Source organism: Lotus japonicus, chromosome 4, assembly GCF_012489685.1.
Source record: "Lotus japonicus ecotype B-129 chromosome 4, LjGifu_v1.2".
In the NCBI taxonomy this organism is placed as follows: Eukaryota; Viridiplantae; Streptophyta; class Magnoliopsida; order Fabales; family Fabaceae; genus Lotus; species Lotus japonicus.
Genome location: NC_080044.1, coordinates 78,644,043 through 78,666,516, shown reverse-complemented (window position 1 = coordinate 78,666,516; position 22,474 = coordinate 78,644,043). Strand labels below are relative to the sequence as shown.

At 34.7% G+C, this 22,474-nt stretch overlaps 4 protein-coding genes across 5 annotated transcripts; 1 reads left to right on the top strand and 3 right to left on the bottom strand.

Annotated features, from left to right (window-relative positions):
* Positions 1–1,320: 1,320 nt before the first annotated feature.
* On the bottom strand, positions 1,321–5,136 carry LOC130714825 (E3 ubiquitin-protein ligase RGLG3-like). The gene is made up of 12 exons (XM_057564782.1): positions 5,000–5,136; positions 4,703–4,928; positions 4,540–4,624; positions 4,316–4,456; positions 4,119–4,232; positions 2,976–3,073; positions 2,824–2,870; positions 2,641–2,746; positions 2,309–2,436; positions 2,052–2,232; positions 1,895–1,951; positions 1,321–1,461 (listed from the first exon to the last, which is right to left on the bottom strand). Exons 2-12 carry the CDS (start codon positions 4,907–4,909, stop codon positions 1,378–1,380), a joined length of 1,248 nt encoding a protein of 415 aa, XP_057420765.1. The 5' UTR covers positions 4,910–4,928; positions 5,000–5,136; the 3' UTR covers positions 1,321–1,377.
* A 653-nt stretch (positions 5,137–5,789) lies between these two features.
* On the top strand, positions 5,790–9,669 carry LOC130714826 (U-box domain-containing protein 52). 2 transcript variants are annotated; one of them, XM_057564784.1, is made up of 7 exons: positions 5,790–6,114; positions 7,071–7,159; positions 7,472–7,593; positions 7,691–7,882; positions 8,707–8,938; positions 9,150–9,251; positions 9,371–9,669. In XM_057564784.1, the coding sequence occupies exons 1-7, from the start codon at positions 5,934–5,936 to the stop codon at positions 9,653–9,655; spliced, it is 1,203 nt and encodes a 400-aa protein (XP_057420767.1). In that variant the 5' UTR covers positions 5,790–5,933; the 3' UTR covers positions 9,656–9,669. The 2 variants fall into 2 exon arrangements, with proteins under 2 accessions (XP_057420767.1, XP_057420766.1); XM_057564783.1 differs by having other exon boundaries at positions 5,791–6,114; positions 7,062–7,159.
* Positions 9,670–10,250: 581 nt separating this feature from the next.
* Positions 10,251–11,359, bottom strand: LOC130714827 (nuclear transcription factor Y subunit B-7). Its single transcript, XM_057564786.1, has one exon. The coding sequence runs from the start codon at positions 11,357–11,359 to the stop codon at positions 10,706–10,708; it is 654 nt and encodes a 217-aa protein (XP_057420769.1). The 3' UTR covers positions 10,251–10,705.
* Positions 11,360–12,295: 936 nt separating this feature from the next.
* LOC130714824 (probable methyltransferase PMT26) lies at positions 12,296–17,915 on the bottom strand. Its single transcript, XM_057564781.1, has 9 exons — positions 17,685–17,915; positions 15,875–17,036; positions 15,636–15,785; positions 14,468–14,738; positions 14,251–14,361; positions 13,995–14,169; positions 13,258–13,530; positions 12,967–13,161; positions 12,296–12,847 (listed from the first exon to the last, which is right to left on the bottom strand). Exons 2-9 carry the CDS (start codon positions 16,985–16,987, stop codon positions 12,622–12,624), a joined length of 2,514 nt encoding a protein of 837 aa, XP_057420764.1. The 5' UTR covers positions 16,988–17,036; positions 17,685–17,915; the 3' UTR covers positions 12,296–12,621.
* Positions 17,916–22,474: the final 4,559 nt, after the last annotated feature.

Genomic DNA, 22,474 nt, shown 5'->3' with positions numbered 1-22,474 from the left:
CTTAACATTTCAGAAGTACTACTTCTAAACATGCTAAACATGTCAAAATCTTGTTTCTTTACTCTAAGTAATATTTAAGGTGACAAATTCTAATTTTTCTGTCAATATTAACATACATGAAATTATGACGTTTGCATATTGACTTCAACGCCAAAATAAACATACACTAAATAATGAGAGGTTGATGTTTTCTTTATGAGGACCGGACCCATCTCATTCAATTCCTCTCTTGATCTTATCCATGAGAAAGATCATATTTTCACACTAAAAAAGAACAGAAGGTAAATCAAATCAATTGGTAAATTAACACCCTATATAAAACATGACATGTTGTAGTTGGGAAGGAGTTGCATTTCATTTGATTTAATTTGAAGATTGGAGGAGCAGCATCAAGTATGAGTGATGGCAAAGTTCAACTCCCTCCTCCTTCGGGTTCATTCCACAACCAGCCTCCATCCCGAGCAAAAGTGAAGAATGGCATTCTAAAGAACATCTTCAAGGCCAATTCTTCACCCTCCTCCACCAAAAAATGATATTCATCTATTTTTCAGTGTAGTGCTTATCTAATCTATCTTGTAACATGTTTGTGTATATATGTTATTTAAGCTTCCACTGATCATGTAAACTATCTATTACTATCCTCGCATGTGTCAATGTAAGATAACCACAGTCTCTTCACTTATTCAGCTGACTCTACTCTTTATCTCTTATTTATTTACTAGAATTTCGTCAATTGTTTTATTTATTTTCCCAGATCCCCTGTTCTACCATTCTCCAACTGCTTCTATAATTTTGGTGCATTTGTGAAATATGTATATGGAGGTGAATTTCAACTTCTTCTTCCAGTTCAGTTCACTTCATCTCTGAAACCAGTTCATACTGGGAAATTTTAACTATTATTCTGATTAAACATTATGGTGTTGAGGAAGAAGAGAGGGGGTGGGGCTGCTAGGTTAAGATATTAGATTTTAATTTTAGGGTTGTATTTAGTTATGTTTTAATCTTAACAGCGGCCGACACATTTGTCCTTAATTTGATTAAATTTTTTTTTAGGGATCCAATTTGATACGAAAACTTTACAGGGACCAGAGTTGATTCTCTTTACAATTACATGGGTCAATTGAGCATTTAAGCCTAATTTTTTATTATTAAGTGAATAAGAGTAACATGGCTTCTTGAAATGCAATCAACATCTTCCGATGAAGAAAAAAAAAAAAGAAATGCAATCAACATTAAATGTAAACATTCCAACCTTTTTGTACAACATTTTTTTATTTGAAATGCTTATAATTTTACAGGTGGGACATTCCTTATCAGTTGGCAATAGCAGTAATCTTATCAGTTGGCAATAGCAGTGTATGCTAAGAAACCTCCAACTTAAGCGTATAGTTTGAGACGAGTTGTAATTTGCTGCCGGCACATAGGGCATGAAGATAAGGTCACACCACACTCCTTGCAAGTCTACATTAAAGAAAAAAAGTTGAAATAAATAAGAGACATTTTCACATGTAAGTTATAATGTTATATAGCCAATTGTTCCTTTATGCAGAGCAATTCTATATGAATGGCCGAAAATAGAATGCTTTTTCCTACCAATTTGTTGCTTTATCATGCTAATTTTTAGAAGATGGCATGTTTACATGAAAAATCAGATTACATGTCAATGTTGAAATGTTGCAGAATTTTGATTGGGAGAAAGGAAAGACAATCTTTTTCATTTTCCTTTGAACTTTCATTAGTACAGCAGAAGTGAAGTGAAAGTTCCTCCAGTGCAACAATTATAATCTAAACTCCCTTTGAGATAGATTATCATTCACACAAACAGCTATAAGTATAACCTCTTAGCACACTAACATAAGCATTAAACAAGAATAAGTTCATCAATCAGACTTACTAAATGACCACATCCAAAAGCCATGTTCTTCGGATTGGTGAGGCAAATAAGGCATACCTAGAACAAGAGGGGATTTAATATTGTAACCATAATGTGATCTTTTAATGAATCTAAAGCAGGAGAAAGACAATATGGTGGGGGTACAAGAGTAACGTACTGATTCTGTAGCATCTGAAGCGGTCGGCTCAGCTGATCCTAAGCTTTTTTTGTCTGGAACTTCTGGTAATGCATTGTCATCTATTACCTTCTTTTGTGGCACTTTTGGTAAGGCATTACCATGATCTACCTCCTTAGGGGGAGGGCAAGGCTTTCTGGCTTGATACCTTTTTGATTTTCCTCTGCATCAAAAGAACACGAGATGAGACGCGGTTATAGTCGCAACTTACAATTAACATACTTCAGTTCATAACTTACTTGGGGACTCGTAGATTTTGGACTATGCGATACTGAATTGGAATTTCCATAAGGGCAGCAAGTGCAAATGCGGTTTCCTTCTTGGATGTCTCTTTGTTTTCAGACATCATATTTGTGTAATTCACAAACTGGAGGGGCAACAGTGAACAAAATGTTGCTAACAAATCAATAACAGTAACTATAAGAAACTCCAAATATAAGAAATAATTCAGAGTTAAGAGTGGTATTCTAAATATGGAATACTGAAAATCTTCCAGTCTTTTTGAGATTAAGCAGTCTTTTCTCAGGGTGATCACAAGTATATACACACAATAAAACATAATGTCAAGTACCTGGAAGTTATCAAATTTGCGATCAGGCATGCTGTCATCAAAATTATGCATTGCATTCCATGGTCCATCTCCGACTCCAACCAAAACAATTGAGAGAGGATAGTGACTGACAATCAGAATAGCTCCACATCAAAGACAGACACCACAAACAATAGCAGAAGACTACTGAAGACATTGCTTTACCTTGCAGCTGTGATAGAATGAACAGTTGCTTGTTCTTGCGGACTAAGCTGTAAAAAACAAGATATTCCAGAAATAGAAGAAAATTTAAGAAAAGGCCATTAAATCATGACATGAAAAGAAAATATATCAGGTCAATATTAAACAAGTATAACCTGCCCATCAGCAATAATCACAAGAACATGATATTGACCGTTGCTTCTTTCCACAGTGTTAATTGCTGCGTCGATTACTGGGGCAAATGATGTTGGACCTGTGGATAAGGACTCATAATTAAATCTTCATATCATTGCCTGGATATTTACACTATCTCCCCTATGTACTGCTTCCTTTTTTAACAAGGCAGCGTTCGTATGCAGTCTTTTCTCATTCTTGTGAATCATGTTTCCTAGTAATTATGATTCTGGGAATGTATAAAATTTATTTGGTAAGCTTATAATGTTTTTGGAAATGTTAGCCCACCTTCAGAAAAGTTGAATTCCCACCCCTCCACTTAGGAATGTTTTACCAGGAAACTAGATTAAAACCTGTTTAAAATATATAGCCTGCAATCTAAGATTTCCTAGTTAAGATTCGTAAGATTCACTATTCAAGATTCAATTTTATCCAAACTGCACAAACAACTTACTTAATAATTGCCAAGATACTTCAAATTTCAACAAGAGATAGCTATTTGTCTCAAAACTCTTATGACAAACTATGAAAATATCCAGTGAAAAGGTCTGATTGAGTTATAAGTTTTAGAATTATCTAATAACTATTGTCAGATGTTTGTTTTTTAATTTGCATATAGGGATGCATTTGAGGCCACCTAAAAATTTTTGTGATCCGTTTAGTAAGGTTTGAATATCCATAGAATTGATTCATGTGGGTAATGGTGTGGCCCGTAGGCCCATGACGGAGGGGACTAGGATTAACTTATTTGGCTAGGTCCCCTCTACATTCACTTGATAACTTTTAGTTGCTCAACAATTTTCCCCATTGATAATTGTGATTATAGAGTATGAACTGCATAAGAAGCCCTAGCCTTTCACAGGTTTTGCTGTGATTGAATCTGCATTGCAATTCCTAGCACAAATCAATATGTATTCAACAAGTAAGCATTTATTGGTGTTCTAACTTGACAGAACAATCATACAATCTCGTACAATAAGGCTTCCAATCAGCATCATACCACTATTCTGAGCCCATCACTATATAGTAGTGTAATTGTCCAAAGTCATTGAATATATTTGAGACAGATACTTGTAGCAAAATTATAAATTCATCTAGCAAGGAAGATAATATTTTTATCATACCTGACAATTTTAAGCATGGAACAATCTCTCTGTAGCGTGCAAGTGCTTCCTCGAAACCATTACAACAGCGATGATCAGGAAAAAAGCTGAAGACATTCTGATCATGTGTAGATGCTACAAGCAAAGGATATCGTATCAATAGAAGAGAAAACATACAGCATTTGTCCCTCATAGCTAAATCAGAAAAAGCAGCTCACCATCACCAAATCCAAAACATGGTATCAGATTATCTTCATCAAACGAAGAGAGAGTACGGCCAATGATAGAGATAGCTTGCTCATATGGATTAGGAGTGCTACCAATATGATGGAGGCTTTTGTTATTGAAGGAACGCTTGCCTATAATTATGAAGGTGTGACTTTTCTGCATTCTCCATACTAATGTGTATGTACAACATAATTTCATATTCAAAAGAACCAACCTGTCCATTCATTGCTTTTGGTGAAGTCAATACCGAGTATTAAGTTTGAAGATTCCAGACCAGCTTCTCTCAGAGCAGAAACAACCTTAAAATATCATATGCTAAGGCTAAGATCACCACTGACCATTTTTCTAAATCAATGAGCAAAAGTAGCAGTGAAAACCTGATCCAATGAGCTGAAATTGTCAGCTATATACTTGGGGCGCTGCTTATGTTGATGTCTAGTATTCTTTGAAGTTCCAGCATCAGAAGATGGTTTATGATATTGATAGTTAGAATTGGCTGAACTCCCAACATATGAAGGAGGTTGCTGGGATAAATGACCATGATGATGATGATGATGATGATGTCTCGACCCTCCATGTCCCATAACTAGAACCTCCTTTCACCTGTATCAAAATGCAAATTAAACAAAAAGCAATGGGGAGTTGAAGATTAAAAAAAGAAGACAGGACCATACTTAAAAACAAAGTTCAATGATTATACAAATCCCAGTACTAAATTTATTTATCAATGCATAAAAACTAAACTTTTTGCCAGCTTAAAAGGTAAAATGCTCAAAGTTAGTTTTTATTTTTTCTTCTAAGCAAACAAAATTGTACTAAAGCTAGATTTCCAGTTCCAGAACAGCTAAAGGGTGCGTTGTGTATGCCTAACAATAGATTTCAACATCATCATACAAAAAAGTTGTAATACACGATTGTGAAGGAGAGAGAAAGTTGAAAATGATTGAAGAGGTTCTTCTTCTTGTCTTCTTGTTGATGTTTCTGCAAATGACTTGGATTGACAATAATTAGCTAATTACCATCTTCTCAGACAAAAACCATCATAACCATTTTTAGTAATTTTATTGTTGACTAGTTGTCATAATATATAACAAACATTCAATGCCTAATGAAATTTTAATGTCATCTTTGTAGTAATTTTTTTTATTTAATAGAAGGGTAGGATCTATAAAAATTACACACACAATTACATGTGTAAAAAGTACATAAGCAAGATTATAGATTTCTATACATCTTAACCAGCCCTTCAAAAAAATATGCTCTATACATCTTAATAGATTTGTACAAGAATACTTTGCTGTCATTTTAATCACATAAAGGAGGCTATTACACTTACATACCACATTACCCTCTTAATTGATTTGTGCATAGAACTTGACCAAAACTAAAGGGAAGCCTCTTATCCGATTTTATTTTTAGTACCTCATCTGTTGTCTCCAACAACCAATTCTTCTAGAGTCAATTTTTCTTAAACCTGTATCATTGAGGTTACATGCCACATTATTGTGACACATAATTTAACAAAAAAACTACCATTATTATGATTGCATAATCCAAAAAAGTGTTAACAATGTTTGGCGCCATCATCTGTGGGGAAAAGGGTTAACAATGTGGAATACAAGGGATAATGGAGAAACAAGGCAAGTGCATGGAGAGGGGGTGGTGGCTGTAGCAGTGGACAAGGAAAAATCCAGCCAGTATGCTTTCAAATGGGCAATTGATAACCTTTTCCCCAGAAGCCGGCCCCTAAAACTAATCCATGTTGTTCATAGATCACAATCTAACCCAGGTTTGTTCCCACCTATATTACCATCATCATTCACAAATAATTATGGTTTTAAATAGCAATCCAACAATTTTTATTGTACACATGATACTAAGCTTTCTTCAATCATCGCAATTGTATTAGATTATGTTTAGAACCGCGTCTCAATTGCTTTCAACGTGCGTGATTTCAAGAGTTACAAGTTTTGAGAAAAACATGCACAAACACAAATACAAACTGATTATTAATCAACCACATTTATCTGTAATTTTTCATAATTTCAAATTTCTCCATATGACCATAATTGAAACAACAAGTCAGCAACCACAATTTAAAACTACACAAATAATATTTTATTTTATTTAATGGGATCAAATATTAGTATTTATACTTTTGAGGGAGCCAAAAGTATTGTATTTCATGTTATTTGTCAAAGCAAGAATAGATTCAAAGTCCATGTTATTTGTCAGACCAACAATAACCCAGGTTTGTTGACACCTTACTTGGCCATTCTCTAAATTTATATTTCATTAAAAAATGAATTGTTGATGCCCAAATGAAGGAATGACCAACCTGTAATTGCTGCAATTGGGAGTGGTACTCCTATACTGTTGTCAGTTTAGAAATTAACAACATAGATAACACTCTTGTACCACCAAACACATATATTAACTCGTGTGAGCTTATTGTAGCTTAAGCAAATGTTTTAAGTTCGAGGCTTTGTGAATAGATCTGTGTTAAGTGCAATGAAGAGTTTTGTCGCTCATAGTGGTATGCCATGCTCATAGCTAACTGAAAAATTAACAGAACAAAAGTGAGCTTAGCCTAATAAAATGTGCATAAACTAGCTGATTATATCCATCAATAACATTTGGGCTTTAAGTCCATTTTATAAGTTTTCATTTGCCCCATATTTTCTATCTTAAATTTCTATTTTTTCTTTAGAGGGCATGATTCAATTTCTCTTTCAGGTGTGGCAGGAAACAGTGAAATTGTGACCCAACAAGAACCAGATCATCAAGCTTTGCAAATATTACTTCCATATAGGTGCTTTTGCACCCGTAGAAAGGTATGTTGCTTATAGCATGTTTGGATCAACTTATTTTTCTCAAAATCAATTCTGGCATTCAGAAGTTACTCACAGAAACTATTTCCTAGAATTGATTTCGGCTTCAGAATCAATTATAGAAGAATTTCCGAACGTGCACTTAATTAACACTAGTCTCTACGCAGCACTTTGCAAGTTGTTTGTTTGTTTTTTTCATTTCTTATTTGGTGGAAGTGATGTTCTTCTGTTTGCATATGAAAATAAAGGGAAAAATGACATAATATTTATCAATTGATCTTTTCAGTTTTTATTGAAGTAGTTTCTATTATTCAGGTGCAATTTGAGACTGTGATTCTTTACAGTTCAGATGTGGCAAGAGCACTCCTTGATTATGTCTCCTTAGGTGGAGTTGATACATTGATACTTGGCACATTATCAAGGAATGGCCTTTCCAGGTAGCTTTCAAGGTTCTCAAGAATCTAAGCACATGAATGATTTGATACAAATTTGCATTAGTATTATATCTGAAACACCAGCTTTTTCTTGAATCAGTTTAAGGATATTCAAGAATTCAGATGTTTCAAGCAGTGTACTAAAGTCAGCACCAAATTTCTGTAATGTTTACATTATATACAAGGGGAAAGTCAGTGCTATGCGTCCTGCTTCACGTTCTGCCCAAGCTATCCATGCAGTTGAAAGAAATCAAACTATCTATCACAATGCGACTCAATCAGATCCTGACATGTAAGTATTTTGTTTAAGGCCAGATACATACAAGTATCATCACTCTGCTTGTTTGGAAATCGTTCTGGAGTTAATTATGTGAATAGCTCCTGAGTGCCAGAATTGATTCTGAGAAAAAAAAAGGCAGTCCAAACATGCTAACTGATTTATACATGTGTGGATGTATAAATGTTAATGATTAGCCTAAAGTACACAATACCAATTCGACGCGTTTTGGTAAACAACTTAATTAAGCGCTTAAAGCAATCAGTGCTTATCGCATAAGTTTGTAAGCTAATCTAAGCAGTTTAAGAAAATAAGTAGCTTATAGGTAGGTCATAAGCTATTTACATAAGCTCTCAGATACTTCCATAATCGCTTATGTTGAAAGATAATCTCAAATAAGCTCTTCCAAACTAGAGTTGTGACTAAAATTCTTTGTACTCTTAAGGTCATAGAAACCTACTAGGGAATTTTCCTTTGGCAAAGATAGTAACTAAAGGCTCAATCAACAAAAAAAACTCTGGATAATAGTAAGATAATTTCAGCACAAGTTTTGATCAACTAGGATACCAATTTTGAAATAAGCAATAATGGTTTGATGGAAAATGATACATAATCTTGAGTCTCAACTCTGTAGTAGGATTCCCTGAAGTGGGAAAATCAAATCAAATGATAGAATGCAAATTGGATCAACTTATTTTTCTTCAAAATCATTTTTGTCACTAAAACGCTACTCACAGAAGCTTCTCCCCTAGAATTGATTTTGACTACAGAGTCAATTGTAGAAGGATTTACAAATGTGCTATAATTTGCTTTAATGAATGTATTTTATCTTATTACAGGTTATATGATGAGGTCTCAGTTGTGGAGAATGATAACCCACATGCAAGGCTAAGCACAGACAGTGATTATCTCTCATTTTATGAAAATTTGGAATCTGGAGGACTGGTTGGATCTTCATCATCATCAGAAATTTTAAATGGAAACTTTGAGCCCTTATTCTCATCTTCCAAAACTGCCAGTGTGGACACTATGAATGATTTTTCATGCGGTGAAGGACCATTGTTCTCCTTAGTAAGTCAATTTATTGATACGAGTTATTATTGGTAATTAAGACAATGAAAGTAAGGTACAGTTATCTTTAAAAATAATTTTCTCATACATCCTACCATGTATTAATATTACTATTGTTATGTATTCCTACTTTTCACACACACCTTAATAACCATTTCTTCCTAGTAACATAGCATTGATGTTAAAGAAATGCATCATCTCAATCTTGCAGGATAGTATGGAAGATGAAGTCTTAAGACATAAGCTAGAGCATAAGCATGCAATGGAATTGTACCATGCAGCCTGCAGAGAAGTAAAAAGCTCAAATCAGAAGGTTCTGAGTAGATCCCTCAATTTTTCAATTTTTCGCCTCTTAAAATGTTTTCACTTGCATTAAGTCATGAAAGTTTAAGCATGAGTATGCTGACTCTACTATTTATTTTTTTTGTCCAGGTGATTGAACTTCAGGATTGGAACTTGAAACAGGAGCAGAGACTGAAAGAGGCTGAATCAGAAAATGCAAGATGTAAGACAGACATTGAAGTAGCAAAAAGGTTGGTAGTGCAAGAGATGGAGAACAAAGTGCTAAGAGCTGAAATGAAAGCAATGATAGAGGCAGATGAGAGGAAGAAAGTTTTAGATGCTTTAAGACAGTCTCAGAATTTCATCAAGTATCAAACCTTGTTCCACTCCTTGATTGTTCTGTTTTTATTATATATGTACTTCTCATCCGCTTAATCAAAACAATTTGAGTGAAAATATATTATCTATAATTTTTTTTGAGACATATAAGTACGTTAAGACTTGCAATTGATGTAAGTTTTTTCTTATAGTTCTTTTTTCTTTTTAAATAATCTCATATATATATATATATATATATATATTATGTCTTATGTATAACTTTACATAGGTTGACAAGTGATGGATTACTACGATGCATTGAATTTGAACATATTGTGCTTTGAAATGAAATGGTGTTAAACTCATTAGCATAACCGAATCTTAGTTAAATTAGATTACCATCTAGCCTAAACAGGTCAACCTTGATGATTTGCATAAAAAGAAATGAAGATGCAGTGGGTTGAATCAATTAGGGTATGTTCACTCAATTCATCATTTTGGTTCCGTTGGACTTTTTATCTCATAATTGTGTGAATGTGTGTTGGCTTGTTGGGACGTTTCCAACTGAAAAACAAATAAAAGCTTATCCGGAATTCGAATACCTATTCAAATAACAAATTACACCATTAATTTGGAGTAAGAGCCAACCAAACCAATTCCACATTGAATTCATACCAAGACTTCATTTTCCTTTAGGTCCACATCTTAGAAATTCTCTAAGAAATTCGAATAGCATATACACACAAACCTTCGGTACTTAACCATTTTTCATACCAACATATGGCTCAATCCTTCTCTCCTCAAATCTATATTACCAAAGCAATTAGAAGATGCAAGTACAATAACTAGTGGAGGATGGATTAAACCAGATATGTAGTTATCTTTATTATACGACAAGTACAAACAGAAAAAAACTCTAAGGACTAAAGATGCACATTGTATATTCTTGTACTATAGACATTACATTAAGTATTATATATTCTTATAAGCATAATCATGTATATATAAAGCATGGTATTAGGTACTCATAGGGTTTTAAATTGCGGTCCGCAACCGATGTAACGGGTTTTGAAGTCCCTGCATCGGTATCGTGACTGCAATTGCAATCGCACCACCCCCCATTTATTCACAATTGCGCGTGACTGCAATCGCAATTTAAAACCTTGGCTACTCATACCAATGCCCCACTGAATCAATCTGGTCCTGTGGCCTTAACTGTTTTTGAATTGAATTTGTTGAGAAAGGGAGTGGAAATGGCTGATCCGCCGCCACAAAAGGAGGCTGATGATGAGACATGAGATTTGTTGAGGTTGTATATACACAGTTGAATGGTTGGTTATTAATATTATTTTCATCTTGGCTATGTTGATGTTGAAGTAGCCTCTGTTGATCAGAACGTTGTTGTTGTTGTTGCTTTGGTGTGTTCACCTTTTCTCCTTCAATCTCTCTGTATTTCACAAGGTAAGTTTTCAATGGCTCCACATAATCATCAAATCCTAAGGTTGTGATGGCCCATATGATATCATCACCATTGATGGTTTTCCTCTTTTCCCTTTGACACTTGTCAGATGCTTCCCCTGTGACAAAGCTAATGAACTCTGACACACATTCTTGAACTGTCTCTTTAGCATCCTTTGAGATTTTCCCATTTGCAGGAATCACTTTTTTCATGATTCTACCAACATTGGCTATAGGGAGAAAACGGTCCTGTTCTTTGTTATGGTGATTATTGTTGTTTGGCTTTAAGCAAGGACTTTCAGGGCTTCCTGAGCTAAACCCATTATTTGGCAAAGTGTTATTATTGTGACTCTCATCTTCCATTGAGGGTAGTGGAATTAATTAATGAACTTTTAGGATATTGATTACATTTACATATTGTGTAGAGAAACTAAAAGAGAGGCATAAAAATAGGCTAGTGAGAAGGGTTAGGAGAAGTAAAAGTTGAAAAAGAAAAAAATGGGTGGAGGTGAATTTTCACCAGTGAAATCCTTCAGACTCGCTCTAGATTTTGAGCACTTCATGTAACTGCCAGGACCCAATCCAACTTAGATTAAACACTATTATTGACAATAGATGCACCCTTTGTTGACCCGTTGGCATACTTAATTAACTTTGTACTCTTTATTGTTTTATTCAATGACGAATTAGAAAATTATAAAAAAAAATGTTCATAAATTCAGTTGCGTTAAATACTTTGTAAGCAGGGCTTTGTTTCTCATAGTGCTCCTACTCAACTTAAACAAAATTGTTTCGGTAAAGAATGCTCGTGATTTGAAAAAAATATTAAGAAGGGCACTCGCCACTCATTGAGGTTTGAGCATTGCATTTGAACTTTTTTTTTTTCATTTTCAAATTGTATAGATTTATATTTGTGAGTAATGCTTACCTGCATTGCTTATCTATAATGCAAAGTTTTAATCTCAAAAAAATGTAACATAGAAGAGAATATGATTTTACATGGAAAATATAGTGACAAACTTTCTGAGTGACAAATATAGTATGTATTATTTTTTTACTGCCTTTTTATTTAAGAGAATTACTAAGAGAAAAACAATATATCACTATACAACTTAGACATGAGTGGAAAATGGAATTCAAATCGCATCAAAACCAAGATCAAGATATAAGTATACTTACTTCTTAATTAAAATGTGAACAATTTTTTCGCTTTATTCCATTGGATGGCATGTTGTGCCATTGATATACTATCCATGAGCTTTAACAAACCAGTAATTGCATATTCAGATCAATAATGTGTTATCCATGTCAAAATATTCAACTATATAATTACTGTCAAATTTTGGAGGACATCTCACAAAATTCCAGAATCTCAACTATTGATTACCAAAGGCCTCTACATTTGCAAGAACGTGTGATCAAATTTCCTTACCTATGGTAACATGTTACACCAAAAGACACCAACCTCTAAATAGAGATCAAAATTACCAATGAAAAATAAAACAATTACATAAATACCTAACTTAATGATACATGAATAATGGTTTTAAGTACAATTGCACAAGAATTTTGAGCGGCAAAACCCCAAAAACCACCTAACTCTGTTGTTGGCATCTCATCCATGTTTAACGAGCATACTCGAGTGTCTCGAGTTCTTTAGGCCGCCACATGGACTTCTGGACACACAAAAACCCCACATTTTCTTTAGAGTAAGTCATACGAACCTCCCACTGCATAGACTTCACCAAGCTCTGAAGCTCATTGATTATCTCAACGCTGTCCCGGACAATAAGCTTTCCCTCGGGCCGGAGCATCCTATCAACCTCCGCCACTACAGCTTCAAACTTGCACCTGTGTGACCAATAAACATATCAAAATGAGACCAAAAAAAATTTACCAATTGTGTCTAATCTGACAAACAATATTTATTTGCTGGTGATGTATGAGGAATGAAAGTAGTTAGTTAGCACCTTTTCTTAAGCTTTGAAAACAGATGATCTGCATGAAGTAGATCATAGGACCTGGGATAGGTGCTAAATGATTCACACCAATCATGATATATGCCAAAAAGACCTCGTTCATAAATAATAGGAAGTGTGTCTGGGGAGTCAACTGTAACCACATTCATTACCCAAATTTTCAAATCCTTCAAAGCAGCAGCAAACCTAGAACCCAAAAGACAGACAAAGGTGTCAAAACACTGGTGGCGCAAATAGGAGGTAAATATAATGTAGAGTAACATCAGAAACAATTTTACTCACCCTCCATAGACCGATCTCATATCCATGACATTCCGCACATTGGACCATTGAATTCCTAACCCATTTAGATAAGACTTGGAAACTACACGTTTCCAGTATTCATAATCAGCAGTAAAATCTTCAGGAGCAGGCTTTCCATAAACTCCAACTTGAGAACTTGTCAACCAGTAAGGTGTGTTGGCCAGTCTTGCTGGCCACTTCTCTGGCCATTGTGACCCACGTTCTGAAGAATTCACTGGCGCTTTGTGCATGCAAGCTTGTAAAGCAACGTTCCTGCCACCAATGAGAACATCAGTTATATGTTACACCTTTTTTTGGTGTATAATGTAAGCCAATTCGATTATTGCATATGGGATGCAAGCATGTGTGTGTATCCTAGAGACAAATTCCAATGTAATAAAAGTGGTATAAAAAGTAAGCATGAGAATATCAGTGTCCCCCTCCTTAATAGTACTGCAGGTTTGAAACTTTGGCAGACTTTTTTGTAACGAAAACACTGTTCAATTTAAAAGAATCCAACTGAAGAAGTGTCATATAAGGCTTGGTCAGTGGTTGTTGTTTCATATCCTTATATGCTCAAACATATGTTCCTTAGGGGAAAATTGAATAAAATATACGCCTGCAGCTGTTTATATTACAATAAAGATGCAAATCCACAACTAATTCAGTCAAATACTCTTTTTTTTCTAATTTGGTTTTTAGTTAAAAAAATATTGATTTCTCAGTAAAGGAAGTACCATGCAGCATTACGATCATCAGAATCTTCACACATAGGAGGCTGATTCTGAGAACGTTTCTCATAGCACTCATTAGAAGTTGGCTTCTTGTAGACAGCTATACCAACTCCATTAAGTTTATCCTTGGTGATGGACACAACTTCCCAGCACAATGCTTTTGTTAGTTTCTTCATTTCTGCAAATGAATTCATAAAGTTTCAGAAAAAAAATGCCAACATAAAAATGCTTAAAAGAAGCAGACAATAAAATCATTTACCATTCCATATTTCAACATCTTCAGGAAGCTTCTGATAAATAGGAGTAGCAGACCATACAAAGAAACCACCAGGTCGCAATAGTCTATTCAGTTCCAAAAGAAGTTTGCCACCTACACTTGCACAAAGAGTAAGCTTCAAAACAAAGCAGGAAAAATTCTAAAATGCTGTATACAAAGTTAAAGCTCGTACGATGAAGAATTTTGGCTAATGAAATACCTTCTATATGCCAAGGGACCCTGCAGCGTGCACAATGGACAGCATCAAATACATTTCCAGGGAAGGGAAGCCTCTTCGTGCCCATGACAGCAGATATAGCAGGAATTCCCCTTTCAAGTGCAAATTGAACCTGAGCTTCATGTTCATCTTTTGGTGCCAATGACATTGTTAGTACATCTCTTTCAAAGAGAAAGCCACCAAAGCTGGCAACACCGCATCCAACGTCTAATATCACACGTGTCTGTTGGCCCCAAGAGATATCAGGTACAGACTGCATATTCGAAGTTGTACATTCAGTTAAATGCTCAACAACATCAAGAGAACATATCAGATATAGAATCCTCACACATAGGAATTCTGGGATGGAAAAAAAAAATCTCCATTATTATATCCAACAACTTCTCTTATGGTTAAAGAGATGTGTCCATTGAAGTCTAAATGTTGCTGATATCCCTGTAATTGACAAATCTTGGTTGTCTCCTAGTACCATATATGCATAGTTCCTACCCCCTGACTTTTTCCCAAGTTAGACATAAGAAAAATGCCATCTCAACCATCCAGTCCCATGAGATCTCTTTCTCCTATTGGTAGAGAAGTTCAATGTATAATCCCAAGTGCCATAGCAGAAGTACTGCCACTTCTCTATCTGTTTACTATTTATTAGTCTCTTAACACCATCTTGTATGCAGTTCCTATCTATTTGGCTTTTCCCCTAAGTTAAACATTTAAAGACAAACAAGAAATTACAATCACTTATTTTCATATCAAGGACTCAAGACAGCATCAAAAAAATTATTTTATCCGGATATCATACTAAAGTGAAACGTTAAACTCTCACACCAGTCACCCAAGAAATGCCAATGTTAGATGAACAAGATTTGAGACCTCTACAAGATAGAATTTCTGTCACAGGTTTTTTTCCTGCTAAAGTCTGACCGATATAGTTGAATTAGAAATAGATGGATAAGATCAAGAAATTGAGTGGTTATGAGATTATTGGACGAGAAATTAGCTTAAGCGGAGATCTAATAGAATTGGAAGATGATGGATTTGTTACAGGCACAGCACATGTATATGAAGCAAAAGGTTATCCAGATCTATACACATGGCCTCAACGCTAAAAGCAGCTAATGACAGACAATCTTGACACAAAATGATTATCTTTTACCTGTGCTATGGTGTCGATGTAATGAAGTGCACCATGTTTGAATTGGGTTCCACCACCAGGGAAAGTAAGGTACTCGCCTGTAGCCTTCACCCAATTCTGGTGCCCCTTAAACTCAGCAAGCTTAGTGTGTGGAACATTGGAATACCATATCTGAAGAAGAACAGGGTGATGTTTATGAATTAATAAACTGTTAAAGCAAGAATTGTAATTGACAAGCATATGAGTTAATTAATTTCTACCTTCTCTCTGCTTTTAGGCCACTCAATTGGGCGTTTATATCCTTCAGGAAGAGAGACCAGGCAGGTAGGAGGCTCTTCAGGACATTGCCTTTCTCTGTGTTCATAGTGTTTAGTGCTTGGAAGATGCTTAATTGCTTTCAAGTTGTCAAGGCATGGAATGAAGTCAGGGCCAGCAGTGACATTGCAGAGTTTCCAATTGTACCCAGTAGACTGCTTGGAGGATTCTTGAGATGACTCTGCTGCCTGAGTTGAAAAAGAACCAGATTGAGTTGTAGTTTCATTCAGAAGCTCTGACTGGGCCCCAGAAGGAAATGCCTCATTAGAACTCTGGTTGTCGGCTTTGTCATCTGTGTTATTCTTATCAGAGCTTTCATCAGACTCTTTGTTACCACTTTGTTCCTCGTTGTCTTCGGTCCTATTATCAGTTGTTTCAGTGGAGTCATCAGGTTTCTTTTCACTTTCAACAGAGTCAGATTTATTCCCTGTCCCATCTGAATCACTCTGCTTGTTATCATCGGAATCAGATTTCTTCTCACTGTCATCAGAATCGGGTTTCGTCTCGCTCTCACCTGAATCGGGTTTCGTCTCGCTCTCATCAGAATCAGGTTTCTTCTCGCCTTCATCAAAATCAGGTTTCTTCTCGCCTTCATCAGAATCAGGTTTCTTCTCACTCTCATTGGAATCGGTACTTTCTGTCTTAGTATCATCAGAAAACTGCTCTGCAGGCTTTTCGTCCAATTTATCTTCCTGCTTTTCTGGCAAATCAGAGTTATTTTCAGAGGTGACACTAGTATCCCCTTTGGTTGCATCCTCAGGTAGATCTCCGGCATCATCTTCAAACCGCCTAGGCTTGCTATCAGTGGTGTCAGTTGGCTGTTCTTTCACCTCGCTCTCGCTCTCGCTCTGTTGTTTCACCTCGCTCTGTTCTTTCACGTCATTGGTGGTACTATCCTGAGACACATCTACATTTTGCACAGGCACTACAGATGAAGATGTGAGCATCCAAAGCCCAACCAGGCATAAAGCAACAAACACAACAATAGTCACCGTTGAACAGTAACTAGAAGCCGATCTTTTATTATTGTCTATTCTAGCATATTTCCCTTGAGCCATGTTGCAAGAGGGTGCGGGGTGCAGTCAGTAGTTCACAGATAGTTTAGACCTGGACATTAACCAACCATCCCAATGTTGAATCAGCATACACAGCAGTGGCAACAGCAACAATCAATAAACAATATCTACCAAGTAAGATGGCAAATCGCATGATATAAACAAAACAACCAATTCATAGATTAACCAAATTTGCTCGCCCGGAAATTAATCACGAAAATTGAAACACTAAATGCCTAATCAATCACATAAGGTGTTTGAATCCTCTCATTTTATTTCATATTACATGAGATCGTCGCGCTATTGAGGAAAACTAAAACTACCAGATCTGATAAATTCATGAATAACAGGCAAGCTCATAAATCAAAATAACCAAATATAAAAAAGAATGAGAAATCTTCTATTTGAAATTTGAAATTTGAAATAAATAGGCACACATTCAAGTGAAATTCAATTCAACGACGAAATGCGGAAGCACGGCAAATTGAAAGAGATTCAAGAATTGAAAACGGAGGGAGGATCAACAACAGTCTCTGACAGATCCCGCAGTAACAGAGAAAACAACGAAAACTGAAACCGGCATTAAGCATAAACGTTACGCAATCACAACGACGATGAATGCAGAAGCGAAACAGCGAATTATGCAGGAAAAGATTAGGGTGAATGCGTGATGAGAAGATATTGAAGATTGGTACCGTACCTATGGCGGCGAATTGGAAGAGACGCAGATCTGAGAGGGAAGCTATCTATCTATCTATCTCTGCATGGCGGTGATGCGCATTGGAAAGGGAAATGTGGGAGAGAGCGAAGAGTGGTGGGAAGAGTTGGAGGGTGGGTATATATGAATGGAAGATTGTAGGTGGTGAGGGAAGAGTGTTAGCGTTTGTTGATGGATGATTATGGAATACAATATTGAATTGAATTAAAGAAAAAGGAGTGGGTGGATAGATAAAGGCTAAAGATGACGGCCGCAAGAAAACCGTGAAATCAGGTTACTAAACAAAGAATCAACATGGACTAATTTTTAGTGGCTCTCCGAGAGGTTAAAAAGGTTTTCTGAGGAAAGGAAAATGAATACTTTAACATCTATTTTCCAAATGAGGCATATGTTGAATAATGTAATTGAAAAAAAATATATGTGAAAAATAGAAAACATATTATGTTAATACATATATTTTGGACATGATGTACCGAAAGAAAAATGTAATTTTATGTAATTTAATTGATTGATTGGTGTAACATTGATCAACTTTCTAACAATTTTTACTGATGTTTAGATTTCAAAAATTAAACTCTATTAAGAGCTTATATAAACAATATTATTCATCAAATAAACATTCCCCAGTTACGGCGTAATTTGCGGTTGGTGGTTTGTAGTACATCTTGATCCACCTCAGTATCTCACAGAGATATAGATCATATGGTGCCCACTGCCCACCGCCATAGATATTTTTTGTTTCTTAATTTTAATTTGATTCAAAACAAAAACTGGAACATGATCCTTTTAATAATGAAAGAATGTGCACTCATACGAATACGATGTCGCGTCTCGCAGATCGGACAGGAAAAGGACGCGTAGTAGGGAAAGTGAAATGAACGTTATCATCGCTTGAGTTGGCAACAAACTGTCTGTCATAACACTCACGAGCTGTTCGTCCTTCATTTTTGTATCATGCATCGTGTACCCATAATGCCATAACCCATAATAATAATAACAATGAAAATGATACATTCACAATAAGTGCATCTCACGATTGAATTCAACTCCACCTTCATGAGTATCGTGGATGCCTCTAATCTTCATGTTCTTTGTTTTTTATTAATTTATTTATTCTCACATTTCAAATATTATAATAAAAAGTGATTTGTTCAAGAGGTGTATTCAACGCATCCACCTTCGATCGCTACTTCATGGTCCCCTTTGATCAGCGAGTTCCTTGTTACGTCTCGTGTTCGTCTAATACTATGCAAAGTGTCTGTGTCACTTCCTCATGCCTCATCAAAAAGTGTACCCGCGAAGCTCAAGACCGCAAGCGGGGTTCACACGCACATTTGAACCCTTTAATCTCTGCCACCTATTAGAGATCCAACATCTATAACTACTACAAAAGGGATAACATTTTGCCACTATTCACATTAGGGTTTTTCATAAATGTTTCGCAGGTGCACCACAAGGATCCTTTTTGTTACTTTTTGGTTTTTTATTTGGTTTAAATTGAAGTTTTAAAATTTATTAGGTTATGCTTCAAAATTTATTTTTTGTTTGTATTTACTTTGGTTGAGTATGATGGAAAAATTTCATATTGTTAATTTATAGCTCTTTGTAATAATTCTTTTGGTAGATAATATTTGTTAATATTTATAATGTGGATATTAATATTGATAGTGTAGAGTATTTAAAAAAAAATATTGATAGTATAGATAATTGTGGGCTTAAATTATAGAAATAAAAAATTATGAAATTAAATATTGAGATTAATATTAATTTGATATATGATACGAAATTAATAATTGTGTGTCTAAATACTAGAAATAAAAAATTATGAAATTAAGTATTGAGAAATAAAATCATTTGATATATGATCCATATTTTTTAGTTAGTGAAAATGATTATGTGCCATAAAAAATGGGAAAATTGTTGTTCAAGTTGTTTCATTTTTATATTTTGTAGGTGTTCATTGGAAATTGGACAATTTAAATTTATCTATAACTACTACCAAGGGATAGCATTTTTGCTACTATTCACATAAGGGTTTTTATTCAATGTGCAGAAGGTGCACCAGAAGGGACTTTTATTGTTACTTTTAGGTTATTTTATTTGGTTTATAATGAACTTTTGAAAATCTTTTAGGTGGTAATAAACTTTAAAAAACCTTTTAGCTTTAAAAGTCTTTTTAGTATTTTAGTTTAATGTTTTTTTTACTTTACTTTGAGTTTAAAATATTTGTTGGCATGACATGCGTTAATATATATTATATTAAGATTTTTATAGATGTATTTCTATAAAAATAAGTTAAATTTTCTGGATCTTAAGATAAAAAAATAAAAAATCATAATAGATAAGATAACGTAATTTTTTTTTTGAACTTGATAAGATAACGTAATTGGATAGCTCTTTTTGTCTGTATAATTTGTATTTGTATTAGAGTGAATACAAATAATTATTGTGCGTCATCTTTTTTTTAACATGACATATTTCATCTTATTTAATTATATAGTTGATAAAAGAATTAAACGTGTTTTTTTTTTGAACTCAGAATTAAACGTGTTAGTGTAAATAAATGTTTATTAAAATTTAGAATCAAAGTTATTATTTTTCGTATGTAGCATATAATGTGATTGATTGTTTTTTTTTTTTGAACTTGTGATTGATTGTTAATGTAAAACTTTGTACTGATATTTCATATCTATTGTTGATGAAATAGTAGCGACTTATAATAATAAAATATATGGTATGATACAATTTTTTTTTTAATTCAGTAGTTACAAATCTTCAAAAAAAAAAAGTTATCATTAAAAGCAAAATAGTGAAAAGGTATTATGTATTTTTTTTGTTACAAAGGTATTATGTATTTAATTTATAAAAAGTAAAAATTTTAATTAAATATAATTGAGCAGTTTTTGTTGTACAAAAACAATATTTAAATATAATTTATTAATAGATTTATTTGATGGTTAGGATGTGAAGACTTAATTTGAGGAAAAATATTATCGAAACTAATTGATGTAATTTAATTTTGTATGAACTATTAATTTCAAAAAAAAAATTGTATGAACTATTGAGTATTAAATCAGTTAGGATGTGCCCTTTTTATGTTATGTTTCTGAAGCTACTTGGGTAAACCGGTAAAGGCTTGGACCCAAGCTTCTTTTATCAAATAATATTGATTTCAATTTTCAAAAAATATATAATAAGTTGGGATTGAAAAGTTAATTTCCTGAATTATTTATTTTTGATTTCATCGTTCAGGATTAAGGTTTTTTTTTTAAGGTGAGTTTATCTTTAGCAGCCTCCTCTGCTGGGTGCTTTTGTGCCGGCCTCAACCTTTCATGTCCCAGTTTTTTTACTCTTATCTCTTTACTCTCTTAGATGGGGAAAAAAGGTTTTGTTACTCAGAAATGTAGACCTTCTTTTATTGTGTCAGGTTTCTACTTTTACCTTTTGTAGCACCTTTTTTGGTTTCTATTAGATGGGGCGAAGGAGAGTTTACCTTTTGTAGTACAATTGAACTTTTTTGCCAACTTTATGATGTTTTGTATTCAATTTACCTTTAATCTGTTTTTGTTTGATTTGCCCCCAATCACCGGTATATATAGGTTCGTATTTTGGATTGTTATCGGCCATAATCGTCTTTCTGAAAACCAATCTGTTTAGGTTGCTATTTGCTATTTCCTATCTGATGGCATCGTTGGCCTTTTCGTAAGCTATATGGATTCAAACTGTTCATTGCCTTTCTCATCAGGGCCATAGCAGCAATGCTTGGAAACTGCTTCTTTTGAAATTCGTCTATGGTAGTGTTTGAAGACTTTGGTTCACGAAACTCCACTAATTTATGACTATTTTGGGAACACGTTGTTTGTGACTCCATCTTTAAATCCAGGGATGTGAAATTGTAATATCTACAGTGTAATATCTCATTCTCTTCTTCGCATGTGCTAAATCTTGGAAGATCTGGAATTCGGTTTACAACTAGCTAGGAGTCTCCACGGCTATGCCACAAGAAGGTAAAGTGCACATTTTGCAATTTGTTGGAAACTGTTGTGGAAAGGATAGAAAATGTGGGGTGTGCTTTGTTTGGTTGGCTACTGTTTGGTTTGTTTGGAATATAAGAAACAGGTTGGTCTTTAATGGGGAGGCCTGGAACTTTCAAGTGCCTTTGATTCGATTCAGTACAAGTCTTGGATTTGGTTAAAATCAAAGGTGAAAGGGTTCATCTTTTCTTTGTTCGAATGGTCTTCAAACCCAATAGTGTGCCTGGAATCTCTGTAATCTGGTTTTTGGGACCTAGCACATTTCATGGTGATGTATTTTGTTGCTGCAATGTATCTCCTTACTGGCTAGCTAGTGCGCTCTAATTCAATTTCTGCACTCCGTCTTCAGTCTGTTAACTGCTAAATTATGGGTGTGGGCTGAGGATTTTTGGTGGCTAGTGAAACCTGAAAAGGCTTCTTGGATATTATTTCTGCGAACATTAGCTTTTAATCTGCTTGTCCCCTTGAGATCCTTGAGCGTGCTATCTTAAAGCCACCTTGCTGTGTCATTTGCTTCTCAATTGATTTTTAGCATCAATGGTACAATAGGTAGTTGCTGAGACATGTTTTTCGCTGGACTTGAAGGTGGTGGCCAGATTGCTTTTGTTGTTTTGTGGATAATGGTCTTAGTTGTTGGATGAATATGGTATGCCTATGATAGATGTGAAAAAACCAGCAAGTCATCTATCTTAGCACAACCACGATTTGTGTGCTATGTGGATCTGTATTAGGTGGCTT